Below are 22,626 nucleotides of genomic sequence, written 5' to 3'. Positions count from 1 at the left end.
GCAAAAACAATACATACACAATATAAAATGCAAATACATCAAATATACAACAACTGATAAGGAGAAAATAACAAACAAAAAAACTTTTAAAACATTTAGACAGTAATGTAGAATGGCTGCAATTGAAATTAAATGGGAGAAAGTACAATAACGCCTAATTAAAACATACAGACAGAGGGTTTGGAAGTGTTCAGCTAAAGTTGGGACACCTTTACAAATTGTTCGCATCAATTGTCAAAGCTTAATTTACTTCCTTCGATGCAGAAAAGCTGCAATTTAGGAACAAATTCTTTATCACCTGAAAAACGCCTTTTGGAAAACTCTGACATTTACATTATTTTGACATTTTTGGTAACCTAAACTCTTTTTAACCTCTGGCAATTTTACCTCTATTTTCCTTTTAAGCTCTTTCACTGGACTTGAACTGCTTCAATTTCAGGTAAACCTTTGACCAATAGTATCTTCATTTGTGTCTATCATACTTTATCACTTTCCACATCGCTTTACAAAATGAATTCCATGAAAGTTACAGATAAGTCAGTCAGTACTCACCCAGTGTGACGCAGAGAGCTGTGACCTCCATGTTGTCTTGCTACTGACCGTGTGAACGATTAGACTGAAGTGTAATGGAGGTGAAGAGGTGTTCCTGTTTTAGACTGAAACTCTCACTTCGGGGACAGATCTGCTTTCGTTGTGTAAAAAGCTTCAGTGGTTAGAGAAATGTCAGCGGGTGGAGCTAAATACACAGCAGAGATGCATGTGAGAAGGACCTGTGGTCAAACTGCAAATAAATATAAACTCAATAAGTAGAAAAATACTTTCTCAAAGTTTCACAGAAACAAAACTAGCCCTGCATTCATAATCGCATACTTGTACCACAATTAGCATGCCAGAAAAATATGAAATATTCTGCAAAACCCTAGTTTTTGGACAAATGTAAACATTTTTGATTAATCAATTTATTGATATCCTTTTCAAAACAGATGTATTTTATAAGTATCCGTTGTGGTCAATCTGCTGATGACCAATGAGGTAATTGTATAATATCACACCAGAGGGCAGCACTAAACTGGTAAGTTCACATTGTCCAAGTGTTTCAAACTGTCTTCAAACTTCACTGCTATTTATCATGACAGAAAAGGATTTAGTCCCAATACACAATGTCAAATGCAAGAGTATAGAGAGAGTATGGAGTATAAAGTAGGGGTGACCGAACTACGGCCCGTGGGCCAACTGCAGGCCATTTTAATTGGCCCGCAGCAAATTAGTTAGCTAATATTGCTAAGGTTTCCCCAAATGTGTTTTACTTAGTTAGCCGTTATAGTTTGATTTGTCTAAAATGCTTCGTTAGGGCATTTTTGGTTATAAAGAAGGGGAGAAATTGTGTGGCGCTTGTATATTCCCTTTTTTCCCCATCATAACCTTTCGCTTGTAGATTGTCAATTTCAAATGTTTCTTTCCAAGCAATAACACTCATTAAGGCGAGACAACAGGTAACGTACCATTTTTAACTTTAACTATCGTCATGAAACATTGCCAGTTGATTAATCCCATTAAAACCTTTATTTTTGTAATAAAACGTTTTGGGAAAAGTTTAAAAAAAAATCTAGCTGTTGGATGAAGCCAGAGATAAAAATTTGTATTTCAGGTTAACAACAAATTACATATACGTTTTTACAAAACAGATTTTGAATATAGCCCCTTTCAATTTTGTACTAATAAGATACTGTGTATAAATCTTAATAATGGCATTTTTGACATGTTTTTAAGAGGAAAATCTATCATAAATCATACAGTTAACAGCAAATAAACATATCCTTCAATAATAACCTTCAGAATACTGCCACATATTGGATATGCAAAGTGTAGTGTATGTTAGCACTTTAGAAGTTGAATTGATTTTGGAGTATTGAAAAACACAAGTTTTGAGATAATGGCCGGAAAAAGATAGTTCTATAGGAGAAACATACAGATGCAAACCGACAATTTTTTCAAATAACCGCCTAAACGTACATTTTGAACCTTTTAAAACAATACATAAACTAGTAGAAATGAAGATCTGTTATGGAAGCAATATAGACAAACGTCTCAAAAATTACAAAAATTTACATTGGAGGCAGGAGTTTTGAAAGTTCAAGATGCAATGTTATGACCAACTACTGTAGAATGTCGCAATTGTAGCATACTGCATGCAAAGTACAATATGTTTTAAGCTGCTGCTCCAAGACATGGTTCATATGTCACTTTGATGACATTATTGCACCTGGCTGCTCAAATACACATTGTGTAGCTCTAGAGAAGGTAAGTTATGGATAACATCTCACAGGGCAAATCAGCCCTTTGAACAAACACTTTTGCCTCGTTTCCAGTGAGCAGTGCGGGTCAGGTCGGCACCGCACGGTTACGCTAGATCTACTGCTGACAGCACCTTTACTTGGTAGGCGGGTTTATGCAGGATGGTGATAGCCGCGGTCAGAGGATGTAGCAAAAACTTTCTGTTACTCCTGGAGATGCATGATGGTTTCAGCTTAGTTCCACTCCAACTTAGAGAGACATGGAGAGAGACAAAAGAGAATATATAACATAGTCATTCCTCAAGTAGAAACGACTTAAAGTCCAACAGTGAAAGGGAGTGTGAGACATGGAGGTAAAAAGATGAATCTGTTTGATCTTTACCTTCTGCTTCAACTTCGCCTCTTTTTCCTCAAACTCATTATTCTGCTTCTCTAACTAAAAGTAGAGAAGCAGAATAAATTATTAATTTTACATCAATGTTAATACGTGGCTGACATAGAAAGACATGTGACATGTACGAAATTGTTTGGGTTTTCCAGCTGCTCTGACCAAAATTCCAAATCATTCTTTGTGTATATCTATTCTACAGGTTCTCAAAATCTGTCTGAATTCAGAAAGTTAATAATGATTAAATTAACCTAATTTTCATGGACCCCAACTGTTTATCCAGGTCCCCCACTTCCCTCTGAGCTCCCTCCCTTTTCTGTGTCTCCTGATTGGGCTGCCTGATGGTTTCAGCTTGTTGCTCCAACTGGGAGAGAAGAGAGACATGGAGAAAGATTGAATTGAAAGAAGATGAGGTATTATACAACACAGTCAACACAGTCAATCCCCTGGTAAAAACTCATTTCTACTTAACATTTATACACGTCTGATTATCCTACAGAGACTTTCTATTTCTTAAAACAGCATTTCTGGATTATCTGTGTATTTATGTGTGGAAAAGGACTTGAGTCATTCTGGTCTCAGTCTGAACTTGGATTCGACTCAAAATATAATCTTTCAGTGTTGGTTGTTCCATAGTTAATCATGAAACATATGTTGTTATTCTAGTTGATTTTACCTATTTAATATGTCAAACTGAAAATAAACAATCAGTATTTGAGAAGGAAAACAACTAAAAGTGAAACAGTGAAAAGGAGTAAGACATGCACAGTAGGTAAAAAGATGAACCTGATTGATCTCCTGCTGAAACGTCGCCTCTTTTTTCTCAAACGCCTTCTTCTGCTCCTTTAACTGAGAGGAAGGACAGAGATGAACACAACCAGTTTATTGAATTAATCATATTGACACATTACATTCATGTCTGGATTAATTCTCTTTCCTGATTGGTTGGAGGACGTGATAAAAGCTAGCCTGGCTCAGGTTTAAATCACTGTTTACTCTGAGCAGATTTGGATGGTGAGAGTTTTCTCCTCTGCATCACCTGTGTGTAACAATCACTGTGTCCCTGTAATTACATTTCATTACAGTGATTCTTGAGAACCGGGACAAAAGGCCGTCTTCCATATGTAACTGCTGTTATGTTTAAAACTAAAAATATTTAAAATTGTAGATGTTATTAGGGATTAAGAATAGAATGTCTGGAGCACAATTATCTCCTTAAATTTTATTTTATCATTATTATGTCAAATATATGATCTTCTCACAACGTCCAAAACAGTGTGTCCTCAGAGAAGGTTTCAATCTTTCATATGCAATTAAACCTATTAAAAATGTACTTTAATGATTAAAACAAGCTTTTTTCATCAAAAGCAACACTAAATAATCTCTCGTATCAATAAAAACAGTTTTTATACAACACACTCATGTTTTATAATGATTCTAAGTGGTGGGACCACTTTACTGTAAATCAACACCGTCAGACATTTCATTATGTAAAATGTCATAAAATCAGGCGAAATAAGGGGCAGCTGTCACTTTGAAAGACCTCTTGTCAAATTCTACCTCTGCAGAGTACATTAGAGTCAGACAGGCTCTGATAAGTGTTGTAGTTGATTTTACCTATTTAATATGTAAAACTGAAAATAAACCATCAGTATTTGAGAATGAAAAAACCTAAAAGTGAAACAGTGAAAAGGAGTAAGACATGCACAGTAGGTACAAAGATGAACCTGATTGATCTCCTGCTGAAACGTCGCCTCTTTTTTCTCAAACGCCTTCTTCTGCTCCTTTAACTGAGAGGAAGGACAGAGATGAACACAACCAGTTTATTGAATTAATTAAATTGACACATTACATTCATGTCTGGATTAATTCTCTTTTCTGATTGGTTGGAGGACGTGATAAAAGCTAGCCTGGCTCAGGTTTGACACCATCGACCATGTCATTTATTATTTTATTTATTTTATTTAACCTTTATTTAACCAGGCAAATTGGCGCTGCCTGCCACTGTCGTTGGTGTGCCCTGGGCTGGGGGTGGCCGGGGGTGCGTGCTCAGGCGTCTGCAGTGGCGCCGTGCTATTGCCTGACTGGACCGTTGGGTGGGGTGGAAATGGGGCATCGGGTGCAGTTTGTGTAATTGTTGCACTGGTAGGTGGGTACTGCAATGTTTTTAATCGTTTGACGCGGGCGGATAGAAGCAATCTATGCAATTTGCGTTTTAACTGTTTTTAACTGTTTTTAAACTGTTTTAATCATCTATCCCTGCCTGGCGGTCCGCTCTGTGGCGTCGCTGCTGGCGTCTGTGTTTCGCTGCCCGGCATCGGTGCTCCTCCGGCCGGTCCTAGCTCTGGGTGTGCCGATGGCGGCGGCAGATGCGTCGCGCCCTTTGTGCTTGGCGCCTCTGGCCTTGCCTCGTGGGCTGGGCGTGGCCGGTCCGGCGGGCCCGAGTGGGGCTGTACGGGCCGCCCCTCCGGGGGTTTCGGCAGTGGTTGCTCCTCGTGGCAGCGGTGCATTTGGCTATTTCCCTATTCTATACTCTATTCTCTATCTATGGCCCCGGTCCTCCTCAGGACTAGTGCCGCACTGGGGCGTGCTCTCTGGGGGCGGGGTGCTGGTGGGCAGGCTCTGGGACTGGGGGGCTGGCGCCGATTGTGTGTCGGTGGGGAACGGTAGAGTGTAATCAATGTAATTTCATATTGTTTAAACATTGTTATAGCGTTATTATTAACAGCCTGAGGAGCTGCCTCGGTCTCGGTTTGTCTCGGCCTGAGTACCGGCTGTCCTCCCACTGAAAATTGTCCTGCCGACGCTAATTGCATAACTGATACCATTTCTCTGACATTTGTTCTCCTCTGTCTATCTTCCATGATTGGATGAGCGTTGCCCTGGGGGTTCTCTCCCTCATCTACCAAGCACTCTCCATGCTACTCGACTGACTCCGAGTTCTGTGTGGAATCAGCTGTCCTAGGAACGGATGCTCTCCGCCTGCTATTGCTTCACATCAGGATAGTACTCTTTCTACTCGCTTGCTTGTTCAATCTTTAATTTCATTTTTGCTTTGCTCACTGGTTGCCTGTCTGTCCTCTTCCAGTTTTCCCTGGTCGTGACGAGACGGTGTGGATCTGGTCCCCCCTCGGGTTTCATCTGAGAATGGACCATCAACGCGAGAGATGTTGCAGTGGTTAAGGGCGCCACCTGGAGACGTGGGACGTAATCCCGGCGATGGAAACCTTAGTTTTCCCTGGTGGAGAAGAGACGGTGTGGATCCTCTGGCAGCATCTGAAGTCGTCCTGCATCCACACTATTCGCACTTTACTTAGTATTACCATGTAAACATCTGGTCAATGATCAAATTCCTTCGTGATTTACGCTACTTATGACATCTATTGCAGCATGTCCGTCCTGGGAGAGGGATCCCTTACTCTGTCGACTCTCCCTGAGATTTCTTCAATTTTTTATTCCCGGTAAAGGGTTTTTACTGGGAGTTTTTTCTCAGCCGAGCTAAGGGTGTAAGGGCAGGGTGTCATATTGTATCATATTGTATCATATATCATATTGTATGAAATGTAAAGCCCACCGAGGCAAATTTATTTGTGATTTTGGGCTATACAAATAAAACTGATTTGATTTTGATTTAGGTTTAAATCACTGTTTACTCTGAGCAGATTTGGACAGTGAGAGTTTTCTGCTCTGCATCACCTTTGTGTAACAATCACTGTGTCCCTGTAATTACATTTCATTACTGAGTTTCTTTATATAATTATAATGGGATTAAGGTGTGATCTAACTTCAACGTTGAAACTTGGCTGACAAGAACTGTAACACACTAACATAGAAAGAAATGTACAGAAATTGTTGTGTTTTTCAGCTGTACCGACATAAAGGTTCTCAAAATCGTGTCTGAAATCAGAAAGTTAATAATGATCAAATAAACCTCATTTTTCTGGGACTCCAACTGTTTCTCCAGGTATTCCTTTTCCTTCTGAACTCCCTCCCTTTTCTGTATCTCCTTCCTGATGATTTCATCATGGTTCTCCAACTGGGAGAGAAGAGAGACATGAAGAAAGACAAAATGAGAGAGTATACGAAAACAGTGATTCCTCAGGTAAATACTATTTTCTACTTAACATATATACACACATATGATTATCCTACATACAGGTTATCAAAATATTGTCTGAATTCAGAAAGTTAATAATGATCAAATTAACCTCATTTTTCCGCAACTCCAACTGATTCCTCAGGTACTCCAGGTCCTTCTGAGTTCCCTTCCCTTTCTGTATCTCCTGCTGGAGCTCCCTGAAGATTTCATCTTCGTTTCCCTCCAACTGTGAGAGAAGAGAGACATGGACCCATGGACAGTCAATCCCCAGGTAAAAACTAATTTCTTCTTAACACATCTACACATGTGATTATCCTACATAGACTTTCTACTTTTTGAAGAATAATTTCTGGATTATCTTCGTGTTTTGGTTTGGAAAAAGACTAAAGTCATTCTGATCTCAGTCTGAACTTGGACTCGACAACACCATGAATGAAACACAACACATAGGACATGAATGTGACACATTGTGTCCTGAGGACATTATACAACACCTGAACTCCTCATCCTGCTGCCTTGACATTCTGCCCACAGGCTTCTTTAAAACTGTTTTTAGCTGTATGGCCTCAGATGTTCTACAAATTGTCAACATGTCCCTTCAGACAGGTGTATTCCCACAGGCCCTGAAAACAGCAGTCATCAAGCCACTCCTAAAAAAGAACAATCTAGATACATCACTCATGAAAAATTATAGGCCCATATCTAACCTACCATTTTTAAGTAAAATCATTGAAAAAGCTGTTTATCAACAGCTAAATAACTACTTAGCAAAGAACAACTGCTTTGATGTTTTCCAGTCAGGATTTCGACAACACCACAGCACTGAGACTGCTCTGGTTAAGGTCCTCAATGACATCCATTTAAACACAGACAGTGGCAAAAGTTCTGTCTTAGTTTTACTGGATCTCAGTGCCGCTTTTGACACAGTTGACCACAGCATATTATTAGATCGACTAGCAAATTGGGTTGGACTTTCTGGAACTGTACTAAGCTGGTTTGAATCCTACTTAAAGGATAGAGACTACTATGTGTCAATAGGCAATTTCACATCTGAGCGGACAAATATTGAATGCGGAGTCCCCCAAGGTTCCATTCTTGGGCCTCTTCTGTTTAACATCTACATGCTCCCACTAGCTCAGATTATGAATAAGAACAAATTATGCTACCATAATTATGCAGACGACACACAAATTTACATAACCATATCACCAGGAGACTACAGTCCGATACAGGCACTGAGTAAGTGCATTGAACAAATCAATGATTGGATGTGCCAAAATTTCCTTCAATTAAACAACGACAAAACTGAAGTAATTGTCTTTGGTGCCAAAGATGAACAATTAAAAGTCAGCGCACAGCTTACATCCGTTATGTTAGAAACCACACCCCAAGCCAGAAATCTTGGTGTAATCGTAGACTCTGACTTGAATTTCAAGAAACACATTAAATCAATTAATAAATCAGCCTACTACCACCTAAAGAACATATCAAGAATTAAAGGGCTTATGTCTCAGCAAGATTTAGAAAAACTTATCCATGCATTTATCTTTAGTAGACTTGACTACTGTAACAGTGTCCTTGCTGGCCTTCCAAAAAAATCTATCAGACAGCTTCAGCTAATTCAGAACGCTGCTGCTCGAGTCCTCACTAGGACCAAAAAAGTGGATCACATTACCCCAGCTCTGAGGTCTTTACACTGGCTTCCTGTCACTCAAAGAATTGATTTCAAAATACTGATGTTGGTTTATAAAGCACTAAATGGTTTAGGGCCAAAATACATTACTGATATGCTGATACGTTACGAACCGTCCAGAGCCCTTAGGTCGTCTGGGACAGGTCTACTTACAGTCCCTAGAGTTAGGACTAAACAAGGAGAAGCAGCTTTTAGTTATTATGCACCAAAAATCTGGAACAAACTCCCAGAAAACTTGAGGTCTGCTACAACTCTCAGTTCTTTTAAATCGAGTCTGAAGACTTTTTTGTTTCCATTTTAACCTGCAATTTTTATTTTATTTGCTTCTTTTATTCGCGTTTAAATGTTTTATAATGTGTTTTATGTATTATAATCTTGCCCCTGTAAAGCACTTTGAGTGGCCTTGTGTCTGAATTGTGCTATATAAATAAACTTGCCTTGCCTTGCCTTGCCATTGTTAACGTTCAGCTGTCATCCAATTTTCTTTAGATTTAAGATGTGTTTCACTGTCTGATGTGTAGTTTGATATAAATATCTATGTTATCATAGTTTATTTCATATATTTAAAATTAAAATGTATAGCAACAAACAGACGCTTTTAGAAGGAAACATTTTACAAATGTGTTCCTCTCAGAAAGATTAAAGGTTTAAATAATTATGAACCAAACCATCGTATTCAGGGAGTCCAACTGATTCTTCAGGCCTTTCACTTCACTCTGAACTTCTTCCTTTTCCTGTTTCTCCTGCTGGAACTGCTTGTCGAACAGAGATATGGAGAAAGACAAGATGAGAGATTCTACAACTCAGTTATTCCTCATTAAAAATTGTATTTCATCTACACTTGGATTATCTCTGTCTTTTGTGGAGAAGAAAAACAACAAAAAGTGAGCTAAACGTCTTTAAAAAAAATCAAGGGGAGCCAAATCAAGTTGTAGATGAAAAGTCAAATAAAATGTGACATTAATAAATACATTCTTAGGGATTCAAGTAAAAAAAAATGAACCTCTGCAGTCCTGTCATTCAGCTCCTTTTCAGCTTTCTCCCTCTTCTGCTGCTCATCCTCCAACTTCCGCCTGAGAACTATTGGCCATTTAATCTGAAAGATAAAGAGGAGACAGGGAATGGATAGAAGATGAGAGACATGTTCTCTTCCTATTCTCAGTCCCTGTCCTGCAGCAGCTCTTCCATTGAAAGAGATTATAAAAGAATCTTTGTGACATAAAGTAGGGTTCAATGCCGCACAACTCTGATCATTTAGGCTTGACTTGTGGAGTTTACACTGCTGAATCTCACTAAACTTCATAGTGTGGAAATACTTCTACATGTCCACTTACCCCAGAGGAGGACGTCTGAGCTGTGGCAGGGCGGCTCCCTTCCATCTGGAGAGAAAGATTAAGCACAGTATGTATTTACCACAACCTCAAAGAGCAAAACACACCAGGTCTCACATAATAATTTTATAGTTATAATAGTATTCTTACTGTTGACATTATTTTAGTATTTACAGTCATATGACTTATCATTTGTAATTTGTGTTTAAGCATGGGGGGGGGTTAATGTTTATTTGTTATTGAATTTGTTAGAAAATCACTCTGTGCCGTTTTAGACCTCTAGGTGTGCTACAGAGGTTTTTCTATGATCAATAAACATACCAGTCAATGGTTTCACATGATTCCACTGATGTTTGAATGAATGTGGCAATAAAACTCCACCTCTACAGTGAACAAGCCCACTTAAAACTGGACTTCAGCATATTGGCAGTTTCCTCACTACTAGACCATAAATCTGAACAGATATAACAGAGTTAAGATAGAAATATTAACCTTAATGATGCCAGTGGAACAGGAAATATATTCAAACGGTGTGGAAAAGGTAGCTTTGTACAAAGTTAAAGCCATAGATATAACAGAGTCAAGATATATTAAGTAAAGTTAAGTTAAAATATTTTCCTCCATGTTGCCGGACTCAAGCTCCTTCATCAGGGTCTGAAGTTCAGTCCCCATCTTCTGATTCTCATCCTGGAGCATTTGCAGGATTTCAGATTGTTTGTCTGTAAACTGTTGGGAAAGAGAAGATGAGAAATGTTTCATTATATACAGTATTGCATATGTGAATTAAGGTACTACAACATGACATCAGTAACAGAAATATTCCAGCCTTTGTAATCTAATATGTTTAATATAAGGTGCTGCCAACAGACATTTATGATTTTCTTACAGTGTAAAGCAGCTGTGGGCAAACTGCTAAATAACCCAAATCATATTAGACTCTAGACTTGACTGGATTCTGGAAGTGACTTGACAAGTAGGTAGCTGGAAAATTATTTTGATCAAAATATACAAATAGAAACCTCCTTGGTTTTCATCTGTAATTCCTTCTCATGGATCGCCAGCCTTTGATTCAGTGTCTCCAAGTCCTTGTTCAGCTGTTCTGTCTTATTTGTATGAGAAAGAGGGGTGACAACGGGGGCTTTTTTTCTTCGATGTTTCTCCAGCTGGAGGTAAGAACATAAAGAGATACATGAATTCCACGATACAGCATGTGAGTAATTATACAACCTAATACTGTACAACAAACACTTAAAAGTAGCTTAATATACAGTCAAGGGGATTTTATATAATTGTTTTGCTCCTGAGTGGGCATACATGTGATAAAGTAAACTTGGTGTACTTTGTCTGGCCCCTCTTTCCTCATCACCACCAAGCCTTTAGGTTAGTTTTCCTTTGTTTTGCCTTCATAACATCCATTTAACACAGTAGCCACCCCTGACTTACAAACAACACATTCACTATTAAAACCCTCCTATTGTACTGGGGTCAATTTGACCCCACAAGACATTTCTTTTGAGGGGAAAACATGTTTGTCATTCACCAAATGGTCTGAAAATTATAGGGGTTGTTCAATACTATGCTTCTGATGATTCCTATACATTTGAAGTGTTTTGATAAAATTATGGGTGTTTTATTGAATTGTATAACACCTGTTGTACTCTGGGGTCAATATGACCCCGCAGCACACAATGGTGCAATGGGGCAAAATGTCACACTATACTGCTTCTAACAGAGGAAATACCCGCCCCCCCTTCTTCTAACGACATCCACACACACACACACACACCTACACACACACACAAACACACACACACACACACACACACACACACACACACACACCTACACACACACACACACACACTTCACCAGCACACACACACACACGAGCACACACACGCACGCAAGTACGCACATACACACACACACACAGACCCACACACACACACAACACAGACACACACACACACCCACACACACATACACACACACACCCACACACACACACATGCACATACCTGTACATGAGCACACACCCACGAGCGCACACACACACAAACACACACACACACGCACGCACACACACATGCACACATGAGCACTCCCCCCCCAAAAAAACACACACAGACACACACAAACAGAACCAACACCTGTGCCTTTGATGTGTGGGGTCAAGCAATGGTTAGGAAAACAAAACACATAAACAGATCGTTTCCCGCAGACTCTGCACCATTTCAAATCTTAGTCTGAGACAGGCAGCATGATCAGTAGGCAGCAGGCTTTACCTAACAGGCTTGTGAGCTCATTTTGAACCAAGTTCAACAAAATGCAATGAAGTGAATCAGCAAAGATCACTCCATGACTACCGGCCTCGCATGCAACTGAGGGCCAAATCGAGGGTGACTCACTTCTAAAAAGTACATTTTTGCAAAGTTTTACATGTTTTAATGTTGTGTTGTGATGTTTATTATGTCAGGTAAAGAGTGAGGATAAAGTTGAGTGTAAAACTGAAAAACTGAGGTTAGTGATTATTTATGCTTTTTGCCTTAGAAACAGTCAAACCAGGTGAGAACTGACCCTGCCTGGTTTGACTGTCTAAATCCAAAAATGCATACTTTTATATAAACAAGGTCTGTTGGCCCTAAATTAAAAAACTAAGGGAAATATTTGTGGTTATGGGTTGGACTCAAGTCAGACTAAAGGTGTAACACAAAATTAATTGATAATTTATACTTTATAGGCTTTAAAAAACAGCCGAACTGGGCGGGGTCAATATGACCCCAGAGGACCATGGGTGTTTGTATTTGCTCCTATTAAAAAAATCTAAGTGATTCAAAAACAGTTTTTTCACTAACCTTTGACATAAGCCACTCTCTAATGAGTCATATAGTCAAAATCATGTTAGGGATTTTTTTTTTTTTTTTTTTTTAATTTCAAATCGAAAAAATTGTATATTTTTATGTAAACAAGGTCCGTTGGCCTAAAATTCCAAAACTAAGGCAAATATTTGTGGTAATGGGTTGGACTCAAGTCAGAGTAAAGGTGTAACACAAAATGTATTGACAATTTATACTTTAGGCTTTAAAAAAACACCAAACCGTTTGGGGTCAATATGACCCCAGAGGACCATGGGTGTAAGTCTGTCGGGAGTACATTACGAGGGTTAAGCTTTTCTTTTTGGGAAGTTGCTTATCAAATATTGTTTATATGTACAGAAAGATTAGGATTAAGACATGAACCTCTTTCTTCTTGTTCTCCAGCTCTATCTTCAGACTCTGCACCTCGTTCTCCTTCTGCTGCTTCTCTTGTTCCAGCTGCTGCAGCTCAACTTGTTTCTTTTCCATCTGGAAGCACAGAGAGAAGGTTAATAGACAATTCGACATGTTGATTATTAACATTTAAAACTTTACATAAATCTATCTCTTCCCAATTTGGATATTATTTCTTATTTGACCAGCACAAATGAGCCTTTTGTTTGTGAAGAAGTAAATGTTTGTCTACAGTGTTGCCACAGTTACTTTGAAAAAGTAATCCGATTACTGATTACTAGTTACTCCTTGAAATAGTAACTTAGTTACTTTACTGATTACTTGATGTTAAAAGTAACTAAGTTAGATTACAAGTTACTTTAAACGTTACTTTACAGGTTTTGAAACCCATATATCTCAATTTAAAACCTGCACATATTAAGAATCATTGAAAATATATAAAATAAAGCTTGTAGGCTAGTAGCCTATAGGCATACTGTTTTCAAAATAATAAAAATTATGGTTTGAAAAATGTAATAAAAAAAACCTTTTTCCCCCCATGAAAATAAATGCATTCCTCCAAAGTGCAAAGACAGTAGCAGTGTCTTTAAACTTAACGTGCTTGGCCCTTCACTCTCATGCATTAATTTGACTTTTCTCTGCGATGTCTCATGTGTTGATAGACTGGGTGTGTGCGGCCACCGGTCGCCACGTGACTATAAGTTTCCAAGTTTTAAACACTTCTATCTCTTCAACGTCACCGTACCCGAATCCTAAATATCCCCATAGCAGACGCTATATTTCATGGGGGGGAAACGTTTGTTTTGCGCCACAGTTCAGCTTAGACTCGGCCGTAATGCTACTGCACACACACACACACACACAGACACACACACACACGCTGCATGTCAGAGACGAGGGGCGCGCACATTTATTTACATTAAATCGCAATCGCAGTCATTTGTGCATTTATGTAAAATGTTTCACTAAGGAAAATTACAGAAAAAGTAACGCACAGTGACTTTGATGAGTAACTTTAATCTGATTACTGGTTTGGAGATAGTAACGCGTTAGATTACTCGTTACTGAAAAAAGAGGTCCGATGCCGGTAACGCGTTACTAAGTAACGCGTTACCGGCATCACTGGTCTACACTATCAATTATATAAAGAAAGTGTGCGATGCGCGTGTGCATTCGGTGCACAATTTGACACGGAAGCCAATGAGCAGGAGCATGACTAGCAAGCAAACGTTGAACTAGTGGCGAAAATAAAACCAGCGCCTGCTCTATGGAGATATTAAGGACTCAGTAACAGGGACGTTGAACAGGAAAAAGTGCTGAACAAAACTTAGAAAGTTAAAATAGCTACGTCGCCGTGGCAACACAACCAATCTGTATCAACAGCAGAGACAGCGCTGAAAAAACGGCATGCACTCGTTTCAGTAAGTTTACAGAAGTGCCACACTGCTACTGCCTTTGACATTGTTCTCAGAAAAGCATTAATTTACTTTCAGGGGACATTACATATTAATTAATTTATTGTTTTAACTGTTAAGTTATCTTGAAAACAGCAGGCTGTTGTTGGCCTACAAGCTTAATTTTTTTGTATTTTCAATGCTAGGCCTAGCCTACTTTATTTTTATGTTTTAAATTGAGAAATAGGCTAGATGAAATATAATTTATTTTTTATTTTTTTAACCTTTATTTATACAGGTATATCCCATTGAGTCCAAAGACTCTTTTGCAAGGGAGACCTGTTCCCATTTACACGTTACCATTCACACACAAATTCATACACCGATAGCAGGCTAACTATCGACATTCACACGAGGCAAGGTGGGTGAAGTGTCTTGCCCAAGGACACAACAACTATGACACAGGTGGCAGGGCGGGGATCGAACCTCCAACCCTTTCATCATCAGCCGACCCGCTCTACCAACTGAGCCACAGTAATGGTCGGAATAGGGAATTTGCCTTATGCGGCACAGAAGTTGATAGGCTAATCATAGCCTATGTTAATTCATTTATTTTCAACAAGGCTATTTGCATTAAAAAAAAAAAAAAAAAAAAAAAACATTTTTCAATAGGCTAGCTTCAAGGTGAGGTGATTCAGATTATTCCAGAAATGAGCAGTGTTGGGAATAACGCCGTTTAAAATAACAGCGTTAGATTACGCCGTTCTTTTTTCAGTAACGGCGTAATCTAACTAATTACTTTTTCCGTTGTTACAACGCCGTTATCGTTACTGAATGTTATACAGCAGTGGTTCTGAGCGAGTGATTTGATTGGACGAGAGACCTTCTATGCGTTCTGAAGGAGTGCTGATATGAGCGAACAACATCACTCTGACTGTTCACCAAACTGACAAAGGCCGCGTTTCCCAGAATCGATCGTTCTTTGGGGCCAAAGAAGGGTCGAAAGAAGGGTTCGCCAAAGAACGAGTGTTAAGATACGGGTGTTTCCCAGATGCCATCTTAAGTGCCTTCTTTGGAGAACGCGTAAGTTGAAGCGAAAGAAGCTCTTTGGTGGGAGCTGTCCACCGCGGTCGTGCTGAAACTGAATAAATCGATGCCAGGCGAATCGATCACCCACCTCTTTATCAGCGCATAAGTCACACACAGCGCCCCGTGGTCTCCCCCACACAGGTGGAATTAGGCTACGCATGTAGGCTAACGTGTGTGTGGGTGCGGGTGTGTGTGGCAACAAGTGTATCAAAGTAGTAATCAAGCCCATTAGCGCATATATACCCCGTGGATATAGGCACACACATGTGATGTGAGAACGGAAGAAAGCGGCAGCAAAATAAACAAGCGGGCACCGTCGTTTACCGCGGAGGAGTTGGGCGTCTTAGTGGACGAGGTCTGGCAGCACCGGGCAGTTTTATTCGGGGGAACAAGGGGCAAAAAGAACATCACGGTGAAGAACCGTGTTAGGCAGGCCATAGCCGAAAATATGTCCCCCTCCAGCCCATGTGGCCTGCGTGACTGGCGTGCTGTGAGGAAGAAGTGGCAGGAGTTCCAGAACCAAACAAAAAGGAAGAGTGAGAAGGTTTCACTAATCAATCTCCCTTCGTTGCAGGTGATGCAGACGCAGTAAAGACAGCGCGGAGTAACCCCTCCCCCATATGGTTTCAATAAACTATTTTGGTTTATTTTCAACCATGTATTGTGTGGATCATTTTGCATTGAAATGAGGGTGTCAAACCTAGCAACAAAAAGTCCCAGGCAATTTGTAATGTATCTAAGCGTAGGTTAATGACGTGTGCGTATTGTGCGCCCTTTCAACAGCATTCCAGTGCCAGACTTTCAGGTAAAGCACCCGGACACTGCAGCAATAATCATAGTGTGCAGGACGTTACATGTAGCCTACATCTGCTGGTTCTGTTTATTTATTTCAGCCTTCAGGCCTGAGAGTTGATATGGGTGATGTGTGGTGGATTCCAGTGCCAGACTTTCAGGTAAAGCACCCGGACACTGCAGCAATAATCATAGTGTGCAGGACGTTACATGTAGCCTACATCTGCTGGTTCTGTTTATTTATTTCAGCCTTCAGGCCTGAGAGTTGATATGGGTGATGTGTGGTGGTTGTGGGTTTATGGTTTAGTGCTTGGTGACTGGTGGTGAAGAGGTAGGGGCTGCGGGTTGTTGGACCGGGCTGAAGGCAAAATTGCAGCGGGTTGCTCTGGATGTGTGGAGACACCAGAGAGATCAGCCGTTGGATCTCCGCACGGGGCAGCCGGTACTTTGCCTGGACGGGCCGGTCTGATAGCACGTCCAGTGGGGAGAAGTGCCGACGCACGTATGCATTTATGTAAACCGTCTGGCTTCGCGCACGGCGAGGCTGTTGGTTCGCAGCGAGAAGGTGTTGTATTGCAGCCATGGTTTTTCACACGCGCGGACTTTGGCAACGCCTTTAGCAGGTGGAGCCGCTCTGAATGAGGTTCAGCTGAGTTCAATTAAATCTGTTTCTTTGATATCTGTGAAATGCTGTTGTTGAAGGGTTGTTGATGTTTTTTTGTATGTGTAGTAGTAGCCTACTATAAACTCACATGTGTGTGGAAAACGTAAACGTCTAATTCATTAAAACATTTTTTTTCTCTACTATTAGTCTATGTTTCTTGCGCCAGTGGTCCGCATTGAGCATTGTTTTATTATTTCGAAAAGTGGAGGAAATACATTTCCCTGACGCGGCATGATCACTGACGATTTGGTCGCTAAGAAGGTTGTAAGAGTGGGTCAGCTCCGTCTTTCAGTTCCATCTTAGTGAAAGTACTACTTTCGCTAAGAACGAATCTGGGAAACGCATTCTTCTTTCACAGCGTTCTTAAGAGCGCTCCAAAGTAGTACTTTGCCCAAAGAGGCTCTTAACGATTCTGGGAAACGCGGCCAAAATCAGTCCGCTCACTGACGAGCCGGAGCTTCACTTGTGTAAACTGTGTGTGTGTGACTCAGGTTGGCTGTGGCGAGTCTCTCCCCTTTGAGAGGGCATCGCTGCCACACACAGACAGAGACAGTGTGCGGTAGTCACTCACACTCACGTTACTGAAGACAACAATAGTGTGTGGAGATAAACTCAGGCTGCTGAATAATACGGCACTCGTATCTCACTAAACTTCATAGTGTAGAAATACTTCTACATGTCCACTTACCCCAGAGGAGGACGTCTGAGCTGTGGCAGGGCGGCTCCCTTCCATCTGGAGAGGAAGATTAAGGACAGTATGTTTTTACCACAACCTCAGAGAGCAAAACACACCAGGTCTCACGTAATAATTCTATAATTATAATATTATTCTTACTGTCGACTGACTATTTACAGTCATATGACTTATCATATGTAATTTGTGTTTAAGCATTGGGAGGGGGGGGTTAATGTGTATTTGTTATTGAATTGGTTAGAAAATCACTCTGTGCCGTTTTAGACCTCTAGGTGTGCTACAGAGGTTTTTCTATGATCAATAAACATACCAGTCAATGGTTTCACATGATTCCACTGATGTTTGAATGAAGGTGGCAATAAAACTCCACCTCTACAAAGAACAAGCCCACTTAAAACTGGACTTCAGCATATTGGCAGTTTCCGCACTACTAGACCATAAATCTGAACAGATATAACAGAGTTAAGATAGAAATATTAACCTTAATGATGCCAGTGGAAGAGGAAATGTATTCAAACGGTGTGGAAAAGGTAGCTTTGTACAAAGTTAAAGCCATAGATAGATATAACAGAGTCAAGATATATTAAGTAAAGTTAAGTTAAAATATTTTCCTCCATGTTGCCGGACTCAAGCTCCTTCATCAGGGTCTGAAGTTCAGTCCCCATCTTCTGATTCTCATCCTGGAGCATTTGCAGGATTTCAGATTGTTTGTCTGTAAACTGTTGGGAAAGAGAAGATGAGAAATGTTTCATTATATACAGTATTGCATATGTGAATTAAGGTACTACAACATGACATCAGTAACAGAAATATTCCAGCCTTTGTAATCTAATATGTTTAATATAAGGTGCTGCCAACAGACATTTATGATTTTCTTACAGTGTAAAGCAGCTGTGGACAAACTGCTAAATAACCCAAATCATATTAGACTCTAGACTTGACTTGGTTCTGAAGTGACTGATAAGGTAGCTGGAAAAATGCTTTTGATAAAAAATATACAAATAGAAACCTTCTTCATTTTCATCTGTAATTCCTTCTCATGGATCGCCAGCATGTGATTCAGTGTCTCCAAGTCCTTTTTCAGCTCTTCTTTCTTCTTTTTATAAGAAGAATTTAGCTTTTTGGAGCTTTTGGTGTTTCGATGACTCTCCAGCTAGGAGGGAGGGTGAGAGCATAAAGAGACACATGAATTCCACAATAAAGCATGTGAGTAATTATACAACATAATATAACACTTACACTTATGTAAAAGTTGCTTAATATGCAGTCAAGGGGATTTCATATGATATGGTATGTTACTGAGTGGACATAAGCGACAAAGTAAACTTGGTGTACTGGTCCCTCTTTCCTCATCACCACCAAGCCTTTAGGTTAGTTTTCCTTTGTTTTGCCTTCATAACATCCATTCAACACAGTTTCCACCAGTATGCCAGAGGACTACAGATGAAAAATAGGCTAATTCTGGCATTTTTAACCCGTGTATGATCATGTGTTTTATTAATTTTCACTGTCCCCTTCTAAATTTAATTGAATCCCCCACTGACTTATAGACATTTTCAGGTTTTCTTTTTGCGTAGTTTAAATCAAATATTGTTAAAAAGATCTTTGTATAGTTGAATGGGCCCGAGCTGAGACTTAATAAACAGAAAAATTAAGATGAAACATGAACCTCTTTGCTCTTATTTTCCAGCTCTTCCTTCAGACTCTGCACCTCGTTCTCCTTCCTCTGCTTCTCTTCTTTCAGCTTCTGCACCTCCTTCTCCTCTTTCTCCTTCTCTTCTTTCAGCTTCTTCAGCTCAACTTGTTTCTTTTCAACCTGGAATCACAGAGAGAAAGTTAATAGACAATTAGACATGTTGATTATTAACATTTAAAACTTTACATACATCTATCTCTGCCCAATTTGGATCTTATTTCTTATTTGACCTGCACAAATGAGCCTTTTGTTTGTGAAGAAGTTCATTTGTGTCTACACTATCAATTATATAAAGAATGTAAATTCAAACTGAAATCGAAGCATTAACAATGAGATGAACCTCAGTCCTGTTGGTCTTCAGTTCCTCGTTCATGGCCTTCAATCTATTTTCAGCGTCCTGTTTCCTCTGCAGATCTTCCTGGTGCTGCTGCTCTGATTTCTGCTTCTTCAACATATTTTAGTTGGTGCAGGTTAGTGAAGACAACACACAATGGCACATGTCAAATACAAGACAAGAAGCCTCATTTTGGAACATTTGAATTCATATGCATTTGACACATTTCAGTTATGCATGTAACACAAACAATTAACATAATCATAAAGAATAAGAATGTTTTGTTTCAAGTTTGATAAAGTCTGTAGTGGTTCAAACTGGGGCAGTTAATCAAACTTACCATTTCAAGTAATAACTCAAAAAGGTTAATTTAGTCTAACTTGATAAATCAACTTGTACTAGTGTAGTTCCCGTCCAAAAAACTTCATAATCAATCAAGGATGCACACCTTTGTGCTGTGCGCAAGCAATATCCGGAAACTCAGGTCGATTTGACTAAAACTCAGAAAGATATGCGAGTCACAGGCAGACACACAGAAAGACAGACATTTCTTGCTTTATAGATAGATGTTCATGTAAACAGACTAGTATTCTTTTGTTTGTACCTTGACATGTTTCGACTACTTCCTGCAGTCTTCTTCAGAAGCGTCAGCTGTTGCTGTGACACGAGTTGTGTCAGCTGATGTTATAGACAACCAGCTGTCCCGCCAGAAGAGGCAGGACGGCTGGTCCTCTGCTGTCCGTCCATTCTATGGAGAACTGCAAAGGTCATAGGGACAGAGAGCAACAAGTTCCAACGTTGGATCAGGGAGTCAGTAAAGATCAGGAAACGGGCCCAGGGGACAGTAAACCGGGACGAGGGGACATACATGCTCTCCCACACCTGGGATGCAGGCTTGTAGTCTATAACATCAGCTGACACAACGCGCGTCACAGCAACAGCTGACGCTTCTGAAAAAGACTGCTAGTCTGTTGACATGAACATACAAGTTCATTTACCATTTCAAGTCTCACTTTTTTTCCCTCAACATTTTAAATTTGTCAGTGTAAAAAAAAAGTATGATTTCATATTTTGCTAACATCTCTGTCTTCTTGTCGTCTTTCCTGCTTTCAATTATTTTTTTTACCTCTCTTCTGAAAGCAATATCCTGTTACTTTACTCACTTGTTTGGTCTTGTTTTGCCCTTTTCCCTCGTTCAAAACCTCAATTTGCACCGATTCATCTGTCATGAGCTGCTCTCTCTCTTTTTTACTACCAGATTGTTTATTCCCTCCTGCCCCATTGGTTTCATCCCAATGGCTTTTCTTGGTCTCTGTAAAAATAAATATCAAATAATTGATTGTACTTTAATTTTAGGATGGTTTCACAGCATACAGTATGAGATATATTAATTTAAAATTGAGTTTAAAGTATGTGTTTACAAACAACACACCTGACAATTTGGCTGATTAGAAATAAATTAAGACATACAACCAAATGTTCTACGAGATCCATTTGTGTTAAAACATTAGTGACTTACTGATTATGTTTTGTCTCCATTTCAACACAAACAATGCAAGTAACAGAGTAAGCAGGATGCTGACAGCCAAACTAACAGCCAAACCAATTGTATTAGTGGAAGGACTGGACCAGACATTAAAGAAATCATCTGAAATGATAAAAATTAGAATAACATGGCATTAATATAAAACTGGACTTCAACTATTGGACCCTAAAACAGTCAGTGCGTTTCCATGGGACAGCTTGATAAAATTAAGCCATTTACCGATTTTGCCTCATGAATCGAGAATTGACAAATGGCTGGAGCATAGCTGTAAGTGGTTTCAGAGGTACATCCGGTTCCTTTTCGGCAACAACACAACTATTTATTACGTCATCTCCTTCCACTTCCTTGTGAAATCCCTGGCGGGAATTCTCGAGCAAGCGCTGAACGCGAACTCCGATATAAGATCCTATACATGCAGGTATAATGATGATGATGAACGAGTTATCGAGGTGTTCTTATCCGACTTCGCTTGTCCGTTAATGTGCCAATTTTGTGCGAAGTTGATCGGATAAAGGTGTTTACATGCATTTTACAAGTCCTGTTGAAGTCCTATTCGTTTATTTACCAGATTATGATTCTCCATGTAAACGTGCTGAGTGTTCGAAACATAAAGAAGGACTATTTCTACCTGAAACATGGATGTGTGCCTCTCTGGTCTGGTTGATGTCCTTCTGTTGGACTCTGCAGGTGAAGCTGTTGCTGTGTCTCTTCTCCACAGTCACTCTGCTGCTGACAGTATAGAGGTCATCAGGACCTCTGACTGTCTCTGGAGGTTCAGCAGAGAGGAGCTTTCCCTCACCGTCCAGCCAAAGCACCTCAGGCTCTGGATGCCAGCCTCTAGACTCACACTGCAACACCAAACTACTGGTGGTTTTGGACAGGTGGATAACAGGTGAGGAGACAGCACCTGAAGATGTTAAAGAGGTCTTTAGAAATTGCTTGTAACATCTTTTGTTTTGATTGACGTGGCGGCTGTACCCAAACTAGAAATTCCCAAATGGACTATGAAGGAGCTATTTGAGGCTACCTTTTTTGGTTAAAATAAATATCTTAATTATGATTTTTATTATTTTACGAAGTATAATAGTCTTTAAACGTACACATTAATTTTGATTATTGAAAATCAACTAATCAGACTATATATAGGTCAAAGTTCTCCTGTGTCTGCTAAAACACAGAATGGCATTTGTATCGCTGTGTGTGGAGCAAATGTATCAGGACCAAACCATTCAAACCTTTCTGCAACAAAGACAAATGTGATTAATTTTACTAGACAATTTTCAAGTAACTGTGTATGTCTGAATCTGAAAGTTGTGTTCACTATTACCTACACACATATAGGT

At 39.8% G+C, this 22,626-nt stretch overlaps 2 protein-coding genes across 3 annotated transcripts; both read right to left on the bottom strand.

Annotated features, from left to right (window-relative positions):
* Positions 1-1,624: 1,624 nt before the first annotated feature.
* Positions 1,625-9,904, bottom strand: LOC307269564 (uncharacterized protein). Of its 2 annotated transcripts, none has more exons than XM_080052545.1 (10): positions 9,809-9,904; positions 9,478-9,570; positions 9,143-9,226; positions 6,891-7,007; positions 6,614-6,718; positions 4,410-4,472; positions 3,469-3,531; positions 2,934-3,046; positions 2,677-2,730; positions 1,625-2,543 (listed from the first exon to the last, which is right to left on the bottom strand). In XM_080052545.1, the coding sequence occupies exons 1-9, from the start codon at positions 9,851-9,853 to the stop codon at positions 2,727-2,729; spliced, it is 687 nt and encodes a 228-aa protein (XP_079908671.1). In that variant the 5' UTR covers positions 9,854-9,904; the 3' UTR covers positions 1,625-2,543; positions 2,677-2,726. The 2 variants fall into 2 exon arrangements, with proteins under 2 accessions (XP_079908671.1, XP_079908672.1); XM_080052546.1 differs by having other exon boundaries at positions 2,677-2,726; positions 2,975-3,046.
* A 461-nt stretch (positions 9,905-10,365) lies between these two features.
* Positions 10,366-22,620, bottom strand: LOC307269011 (uncharacterized protein; the record flags this gene model as incomplete). Its single annotated transcript, XM_080051834.1, has 12 exons — positions 10,366-10,531; positions 10,825-10,968; positions 13,045-13,149; positions 17,702-17,748; positions 18,321-18,426; positions 18,717-18,860; positions 19,377-19,523; positions 19,744-19,848; positions 20,901-21,049; positions 21,257-21,385; positions 21,912-22,190; positions 22,611-22,620. The coding sequence occupies 12 exons, from the start codon at positions 22,618-22,620 to the stop codon at positions 10,406-10,408; spliced, it is 1,491 nt and encodes a 496-aa protein (XP_079907960.1). The 3' UTR covers positions 10,366-10,405.
* Positions 22,621-22,626: the final 6 nt, after the last annotated feature.

Source organism: Ammodytes marinus, assembly GCF_949987685.1.
Source record: "Ammodytes marinus genome assembly, chromosome: 23".
NCBI lineage: Eukaryota > Metazoa > Chordata > Actinopteri > Uranoscopiformes > Ammodytidae > Ammodytes > Ammodytes marinus.
Note: the sequence above shows the minus strand (reverse complement) of the source record. Positions and strands in the feature narration are given on the sequence as shown.